The sequence below is a fragment of the Phycodurus eques genome, chromosome 16, assembly GCF_024500275.1.
Source record: "Phycodurus eques isolate BA_2022a chromosome 16, UOR_Pequ_1.1, whole genome shotgun sequence".
NCBI lineage: Eukaryota > Metazoa > Chordata > Actinopteri > Syngnathiformes > Syngnathidae > Phycodurus > Phycodurus eques.
The window spans coordinates 5,353,492-5,362,759 of NC_084540.1; the positions used below are offsets into that span (position 1 = coordinate 5,353,492).

At 43.5% G+C, this 9,268-nt stretch overlaps 1 protein-coding gene across 2 annotated transcripts; it reads right to left on the reverse strand.

Moving 5' to 3' along the window:
- Positions 1-1,020: 1,020 nt before the first annotated feature.
- Positions 1,021-8,904, reverse strand: smim22 (small integral membrane protein 22). 2 transcript variants are annotated; one of them, XM_061701236.1, is made up of 5 exons: positions 8,840-8,879; positions 7,435-7,491; positions 7,203-7,344; positions 1,483-1,553; positions 1,021-1,283 (listed from the first exon to the last, which is right to left on the reverse strand). In XM_061701236.1, exons 3-5 carry the CDS (start codon positions 7,330-7,332, stop codon positions 1,236-1,238), a joined length of 249 nt encoding a protein of 82 aa, XP_061557220.1. In that variant the 5' UTR covers positions 7,333-7,344; positions 7,435-7,491; positions 8,840-8,879; the 3' UTR covers positions 1,021-1,235. The 2 variants fall into 2 exon arrangements, with proteins under 2 accessions (XP_061557220.1, XP_061557221.1); XM_061701237.1 differs by lacking the exon at positions 7,435-7,491 and having other exon boundaries at positions 8,840-8,904.
- Positions 8,905-9,268: the final 364 nt, after the last annotated feature.

Below are 9,268 nucleotides of genomic sequence, written 5' to 3' on the forward strand. Positions count from 1 at the left end.
GAATCTCATCCACCCCCGGGGCCTTGCCACTATGTATTTATACAGAACATGAGCACACTATCTTGTCAAACAGATGTATTTTTCGATATAAATACATAGAACATTTTATACATTAAAATTTAACAAAAAGGGCTTTACAGAAGATTTAAATGATGAGGGGGGGGAATCTGTTTGACAAGACAGTGTGCTCAACCTGTGGATGAAATAGATTTAGTGTAATTGACTGTGCTGTGTGCGGATTAGTAGTGTGAGAGTGCGTGCCCGCATGTGTGTGCTACATTGGGAACGCACGCACACAACTCTGAGCGCTGACGTTTTAACGATGTCGCTGCGGTCGAGTGAGCTTTTTAGCTCCAGCCCTTAGCTTGCTAGCTTGTTAGCTTGCCGGCTGGCCTTAAGTGTCCCAGTTGTGTGCATCTACGAAGCAAACACCGTTCTGCCAGCGGCTTGCTGCGTTGTGAGCAGCACGGTGGGTATTACCACAACAATGGAAATGTATCTGACAATAGTCATGAACTGAATTTGCAGCATTAGAAGGTCACATTTACTGAAAACCAAAGCTATTTCAATCAAAAATAAAATAAGGTAAATTTTGACATGGGACCCCATTTTTGATAGCAGCTTACATTTAATTCTTACATTAATAAAACTTGTGAGTTTTTAGAGAGTTTTTGTCAGTCAGAAAGTACACCTACTTTTCAGAAGCCAGTTGAACAACTTCAGGACCCAAGCGTGTTGCAGGCCAAATGCATGACTCTGCCAGTCCGCCACCTCCTAGCTGACATGGCAAGCATATTGGGACATGGCAGCCTTCCACCAATCTTCCAGGCAAGGGCTTGTATTTTTAAATTATGAACAGGAAGTCCACTCTAGGATGTTACTGTATATCTGTCCTACATAAATCCCTAAAGGGACATTATGTGAAGGAATATACTAAAAAAAAAAAAAAAAAAAGAATGGACCAAGGTTTATTACACATTTGATTAAATATACATATTTTAATGTAATATTAATCACAGGATATTCAATACTAAAAGCAATTCAAATAAAGTGCAATCAAAGCTACCGGTAACTGTACATTTTGTGAGATGAAACCACATCAGGTACAACGATTGGTGTTAGAAAATCACAACAATCAGAGCAAGTCAACAATTAATTGGGTATGAAAACACAGTAAAAACACATTTTGAAATGTGATTTTGTTGATGAAAACTCTCCAGGTTGATGTTCAGCTGTCATGGTTCCAAAGACATGTTCTCTATGCCAACTTTATGACGTTTAGGCTGTTACAACAAAAAACAAGTTATCATACCTTTTATATGCATACCTCCACATGTAATGTTTAATTCAGTGTGAAGACACAGATCATCTTCAGAACTACAAAGTGAACATTGTATTGCATTTCTAGATGTGTGCACTAGATCTGAGCACACGAGTATTTCTTCCACCATATGTGAGAGCATACCACGTGTGTGTTTTCACCTTCTCATCACAGGAGCAGCAGCAGCAACAGCAGCGAATGAGGACCAGGAGGACCATAAGTACAACCAATCCTGCCACCACACACAGCAGCACATCATCAGAATTTCCTACAATACCTAAAGTCAAGCTGTGCAGTACAACCACAAAAGTAATGAGTTTAAAGTGGCCTCAAACACACTTCATTGTAGTCTTAGTAACATGCATGGGATTTTACAGGGGAATTGTTTTAAGCGGGACAAGTTCCACGGTGGCTCTAGACTCTTCCGGGTGGCTCTCCAAATACTTTTCCCCCCCACTGTCCATCCATCCATCCATTCGCTACATCGCATATCCTATTCAGGGTCGCAGGGCGCTGGAGCCTAGTCCAACTTACTTTGGGCGAAAGGAAGGGCTTCCGGCTTAAAACTTTGCCAAACAAATATGAGCGTTCATCCAAAGAATTCCATACCGGATCGGTCGTGGCCCGGGATAACAACGTCCTCCGCCGGCGCCGTCAACCTGGAGGGCGCCGGTGGAAATTCAGCTACTGTGGGTCGAAGAGGAAGAAGAGGTGGAAAGCGGGTTCTTCGGCAGAAAGAGAAGAGGAAAGCACAGAGCCTAGAACTGAATGTGGGGACTTTGAATGTTGGGACTGTGACAGGAAAATCTCGGGAGTTGGTTGACATGACAATTAGGAGAAAGGTTGATATATTGTGTGTCCAGGAGACCAGGTGGAAAGGCAGTTAGGCTAGAAGTTTAGGGGCAGGGTTTAAATTATTTTACCATAGTGTAGATGGGAAGAGAAACAGAGTCGAGGTTATTTTAAAAGAATAGTTGGCTAAGAATGTCTTGGATGTGAAAAGAGAATCAGATCGAGTGATGAGGCTGAAACTTGAAATTGAGGGTGTTATGTATAATGTGATTAGTGGCTATGCCCCACAGGTAGGATGTGACCTAGAGGTGAAAAATAAATTCTGGAAGGAGCTAGACGAAGTAGTTCTGAGCATCCAAGACAGAGAGAGAGTCGTGATTGGTGCAGATTGTAATGGACATGTTGGTGAAGGAAATTGGGGGTGATGAAGAAGTGATGTGTAAGTATGGCATCCAGGAAAGGAACTTGGAGGAACAGATGGTGGTGAACTTTGCAAAAAGGATGCAAATGGCTGAAGTGAACACTTTTTTCCAGAAGAGGCAGAAACATAGGGTGACCTACAAGAGAGGAGGTCGAAGCACGCAGGTGGTTTACATCGTATGCAGACGATGTAATCTGAAGGAGGTTACCGGGGAGAGTGTGGCTATACAGCATTGGATGGTGGTGTGTAAGATGACTCTGGTGGTGGGGAGTACTTGGTGTATCTTCTGGCAGGAAAGGAGAGAAGGAGACTTGGTGGTGGAACCTCACAGTACAGCAAATCATACAAGGAAAAAGGTTAGCTAAGAAGAAGTGGGACACTGAGAGGACCGTGGAGAGGCGAAAGGAATACATTGACATGCGACATAGGGCAAAGACCAAACAAGAAGCATATGATGACATGTATGCCAGGTTGGACACTAAAGAAGGAGAAAATGATCGATACAGGTTGGCCAGACAAGAGGGCTAGAGATGGGAAGGATGTGCAGCAGGTTAGGGTGATTAAGGATATAGATGGAAATAGGTTGACTGGTGCCAGTAGTGTCCTAGATAGATGGAAAGAATACTTTGAGGAGTTGCTGAATGAGGAAAATGAGAGAGAAGGGAGAGTTGAAGAGGCAAGTGTGGTGGTCCAGGAAGGGGCAATGATTAGTAAGGGGGAAGTTAGAAAGGCATTAAAGAGGATGAAAAATGGAAAGGCAGTTGGTCCTGATGACATTCCTGTGGAGGTATGGAAGCCTCTAGGAGAGGTGGGTATGGAGTTTTTGACCAGCTTTTTCAAGAGAATTCTAGCATGTGAGAAGATGCCTGAGGAATTGAGGAAAAGTGTGCTGGTGCCCATTTTTAAGAACAAGGGTGATGTGCAGGGCTCTGGGAACTATAGAGGAATAAAGTTGATGAGCCACACAATGAAGTTATGGGAAAGAGTAGTGGAGGCTAAATGCAGGACAGAAGTGAGTATTTGCGAGCAACAGTATGGTTTCATGCCTAGAAAGAGTACCACAGATGCATTATTTGCCTCGAGGATGTTGATGAAAAAGTACAGAGAAGGTCAGAAGGAGATACATTGTATCTTTGTCGATCTAGAGAAAGCCCATGACAGAGTACCAAGAAAGGAACTGTCTTACTGCATGTGGAAGTCTGGAGTGGCAGAGAAGTATGTTAGAATAATACAGGACATGTACTGAGGGCAGCAGAACAGTGGTGAGGTGTGCTGTAGGTGTGAGGTGGAGGTGGGACTGCATCAGGGATCAGCCCTGAACCACTTCCTGTTTGCAGTGGTGATGGATAGGCTGACAGATGAGGTTAGACTGGAATCCCCGTGGACCATGATGTTTGCAGATGACATTGTGATCTGCAGTGAAAGCAGGGAGCAGGTGGAGGCACAGTTAGAAAGATGGTGGCATGCACTGGAAAGCAGAGCAATGAAGATTAGCCGAAGTAAGACAGAATATATGTGCGTGAATGAGAGGGGTGGAGGGGAAAGAGTGAGGCTGCAGGGAGAAGAGATAGCAAGGGTTGAGCACTTTAAATAGTTGGGGTCAACCGTACAGAGCAATGGTGAGTGTGGTCAGGAAGTGAAGAAACGGGTCCAAGCAGGTTGGAATGGGTGGAGGAAGGTGTCAGGTGTGTTATGTGACAGAAGAGTCTCTGCTAGAATGAAAGGCAAAGTTTATAAAACAGTGGTGAGACCAGCCATGATGTACGGATTAGAGACTGTGGCACTGAAGAGACAAGAGGAAGCAAGCTGGAGGTGGCGTAAATGAAGATGTTGAGGTTTGCTCTCGGAGTGACCAGGTTGGATAAAATTAGAAATGAGCTCATCAGAGGGACAGCCAAGGTTCGATGTTTTGGAGACAAAGTTACAGAGAGCAGACTTCGATGGTTTGGACATGTCCAGAGGAGAAATCGTGAGTATATTGGTAGAAGGACGATGAGGATGGAGCTGCCAGGCAAGAGAGCTAGAGGAAGACCAAAGAGAAGGTTGATGGATGTTGTGAGGGAAGACATGAGGGCAGTTGGTGTTTGAGAGGAGGATGCAGTAGATAGGCTTACATGGAAAAGGATGACGCGCTGTGGCGACCCCTAAAGGGACAAGCCAAAAGGAAAAGAATATATAGCCTCTTCTTCACGTTTCCAACCACTACGACATTTTGCAATTTGTTGCCAGTGTATTCCAGTGTTTAATGATTTCATCGATCCATCTACTTTTCGGTCTTCGCCGTCATCGCTTTCTGTCCAGTGGTATCCAATCGATAGTTTCTGTGGTCCATCTTTTGTCAGCTCTTCGGGCAACGTGGCCAGCCCATTTCCATTTAAGGCATTTTATTTTTTGAATGACGGCGGTAACTCGCATCTGCTGTCTTACCCAACTGCATCTTTTCTTGTCGCAAATGCTTATTTTCAACATTGGGCGTTTGATTATTCGTTGAACTGTCTGTATGCGGTCCATAGTATTAAAACCGTTATGAAAATCCTGCTTGTTCTGTCGGCTATGCTTCACTGAGTTTGATTCCAATTTGTTTGTCCAATATCTTTGCAAAGACTATATAAATCTCTGAGAGCAGGCTTATTGGGGGGTAATTTCTTAGGTCCATTTTATCGCCTGATTTTTGGAGCAAAATGATTTCTGCGTCTTTCCATGTCGCCGGTACTTCTTGCAAGTCCAAGCAGTGTTCAAATAGTTTTACAAGTATTCTACTTCAGTTCGTTCCCTCGTGCTTTAAGCATTTCAACAGAAATTTCATCCAGACCACAAGCTTTTCCGGCGTTAAGTGAACTAATAGTCTTTCCAACATCTTCATTCAGGATACATGGAACTGGGTCTGCTTCTAGCTTTCCAGTAATCATTCGGTGAGGATCACTGTATAGGTTTGTAAAAAAAAACAAAAAACAAACAAACACACAAACACACCCATATATATATATCCATCCAACCATCCATCTATCCATTTTCTACCGCTTATCCAGGTCGGGTCACGAGGGCAGTAGCTTTAGCAGGGACGCTCAGACTTCCCTCTCCCCAGCCACTTCATCCAGCTCTTCCGGGGGGATCCCGAGGCGTTCCCAGGCCAGCCGAAAGACGTAGTCTCTCCAGCGTGTCCTGGGTTGTCCCCGGGTGTCCCCGGGACGTGCCTGGAACACCTCACCAGGGAGGCGTCCGGGAGGCATCCGAATCAGATGCCCCAGCCACCTCATCTGGCTCCTCTCGATGTGAAGGAGCAGCGGCTCTACTCTGAGATCCTCCCGGATGACCGAGCTTCTCACCCTATCTCTAAGGGAGAGCCCGGACACCCTGCGGAGGAAAGTCATTTTGGCCACTTGTATCCTGGATCTTGTTCTTTCGGTCACGACCCACAGCTCGTGACCATAGGTGAGGGTAGGAACGTCGATCGATCGGTAAATCGAGAGCTTCGCCTTTCGGCTTAGCTCCTTCTTTACCACAACGGATCGATACAAAGTCCGCATCACTGCAGACGCTGCACCGATCCGCCTGTCGATCTCCCGTTCCATTCTTCCTTCACTCGTGAACAAGACCCCAAGATACTTGAACTCCTCCACTTGGGGCAGGATCTCATCCCCGACCTGGAGAGGGCACGCCACCCTTTTCCTACTGAGGAAAAGGGTGGCGGACCCTCCTCTCCAGCACCACTGAATAGATCTTACCAGGGAGGCTAAGGAGTATCATCCCCCTGTAGTTGGAACACACCCTCCGGCCCCCCTTCTTAAAAAGGGGGACCACCACTCCAGTCTGCCAATCCAGAGGCACTGTCCCCGATGTCCACGTGATGTTGCAGAGGCGTGTCAACCAGGCCAGCCCCACAACATCCAGAGCCTTTAGGAATTCCGTGCGAATCTCATCCACCCCCGGGGCCCTGCCACCGAGGAGCTTTTTAACTACCTCGGTGACCTCAAACCCAGAGATAGGAGAGCCCGCCTCAGAGAACCCACACTCTGCTTCCTCATTGGAAGGCGTGTCGGTGGAATTGAGGAGGTCTTCGAAGTATTCTCCCCACCGACTCACAACGTCCAGAGTCGAGGTCAGCAGCGCACCATCCCCACTATACACAGTGTTGGTGGTGGACTGCTTTCCTCTCCTGAGACGCCGGATGGTGGACCAGAAGCTGTCCGGAAGTCTTTCTCCATGGTCTCACCGAACTCCTCCCATACCCGAGCTGTCACGACTCGCTTTGATTGGCCCGCGAAGCCCAATAGAAGACGTTGTGTGCAGACATGTGACTTTGTTGTGTCGTTTGATTGGTGAACTTGAGTCAAACATCACTGCGGTAATCACGGTGGATTGGAGCAACAGCGCCCAACGCAGAAGTCAAAAACAAATTTCTAAAAATAGATTGAACATGCGCTTATTGATAAATGAAAGTAGCGAGCGTTATGTAGATCATTAACAGAGTAAAAGTACTGTTTCTTCTTAAAATACTCGAGTAAAAGTAAAAAGTATGCTTCATTAAAACAACTCTGACAAATACAATTGTAGTGTGCTCCTACCCACCTCCGGCTATTACTGGTATTTCTCATAAGCTTATATCTTTATTTGGTTCGAAGGTAACACGGCTGTTTTAGTTTGTATTACAGTTACACTGTCACTCACCAGTGAAGACTAAGAAGACAACGGCGAAGCCAATGTCCCATTCAGACTGGAAGAACTCCTTGGACTGCAGTCTTGAAATGACATCATTGAACTGACTCTCAAAGTCCTCCTGGGTGCTTTTCTGTCCCATGATACTGCTTTGCTACAAAAGAAGCCACACACACAAAAATAATTGTCAGTGCTATGGTTTCTCTTCATTCACTATCAACGTTTTGAGTCTTTATCTTGTTACCGACGATCAACGACGTCCGCAGATGACACTGACAGACGTATGCTGTAAAAATGGTGACTGCAAGACCGAAAAAAAGAAAAGAAAAAAAAACGTTTTTAATTTTTCCAACAAAACTATGTAATTTGAGTAATAAATGTTGATAATGTAGCCAATTTAAGACAAATTAAGAGGTAAGAAAAACGTTAAAGGGTAATACTGAGTGAGTCTGTATCTGTCAATCAAATCAAATCAATCAATTATCATCACCCATGATAATTTGACATCAAAAGTTATGAGCATTGTAATACACTATATGTGTCAGAAAGTAAAAACTATCGTCTGTGCAGCTGCTATGGCTCACTTTTTTTTTTTCACTTTTGGGAAAACAATAGTGTGAAACAGGATCCAATTGCTAAGACTAATACTGCATCGTTACCGACAGTACGTTAGCTTGTTCTCTAGAAACCCTATTTTAATGCTAGAAACAAACCCAATTCTTAGTTTCTACTTAGAATTTATGCTCAGTGCTTTGCACATATTTTTTACAAACTTTCATACATCAGTATAAATAGCACTTGTTTTTTTTTTTGCATGTACTTTCCTATCTATAAAAATAAATCATAAAGCAGTGATTGATTGCTATGGATATATAAATATCCACGTTTTAAAATGTGTAGTAAATAGTCTGCTTAATGGTTATGTTCTTGTTCATACTGTATTTGAACGAGTGAATCAATTTATTAATTAGTTAATTATTTCCATTGATCGATAAAAGCCCAATTATTGGGTTGGGACTGATTATTAATTTACATTTTCATATCCTCAAGTTCACATAAACATATTCTATTCTATTCTTATACTGTATTTGGGTATGTGTTGAGGTTTTGATGAGCTTCAGAGAAAATCCTCTTTTTTCAAACAGGGACCTTGCACTCTAAGTTTTGGGAATGACCGGGATAGTGTTTGATTCAAAACATGGCAGAAGAGAGGCAAAAATGTTGATGAGTTTTCCCAAGTCCAAGGAAATGGCCACAAATGTCTTGTTTTTCTGAAAACATGGCCAATTTTTTACTACTTTCATGGACGACTAATGAAATCAAAAAGTAAGGCTCAATCAGCTAATTTCAGCTGATTTTTACTTTTTAAAACAATATTTAAAAGAGGGTTTGAATTCACTTTTCCCATTTTGTGACAAATACGCTTGCTGGAAAGAAAATAACTCTTAAACAATCGTCACCATTCATCCTTTAATGTTAAACTACAAATGTTTTCAGTCTACTACAACAAATGCCACAAAATCAACCACTCGCCACTATCAGGAAAACACGGTATGAATATCAAATGAACTCATCGTAGTACGCACGGCATTTCAATATATACAATATATAAACAAACTTGTCATTATTTGGAAGAATTGTCCGCCTACCAGTAATTGTCCTTTGTTTTATTTTCTTCCGGGTTCAAAGTACTACCTGATCTACCTGTTTGACGTAATAAACTCCGCCTTTGCTACGCAAAGACAATCAGAACAGTAAATCTTTAACCAGCAGTCATGTGGTTACTGTAGTTGTAGTTGTTGACACCTCACCGTGGACAATACGTCAAGGTATCCGCCATCTTGCGGCAGTCATTTGTCGATGCCGCATGATGAGCCAGCGGAGGCTGGCCAATAGAGGGCGCTAGGGCGCCACCCCAAGCGCACAGCTCGAGTCACCTTGCAGAAAACAAAATTAAATAATGAAAATGAAATATCAAAGTACAAATATGTCAAAATTGATGGATATCTATTTTGCTAACTTTTCTGACTAACTTTGCTCCACCTCAGGAATACAGTTTGGGAGGGCTTCGGAAGGGA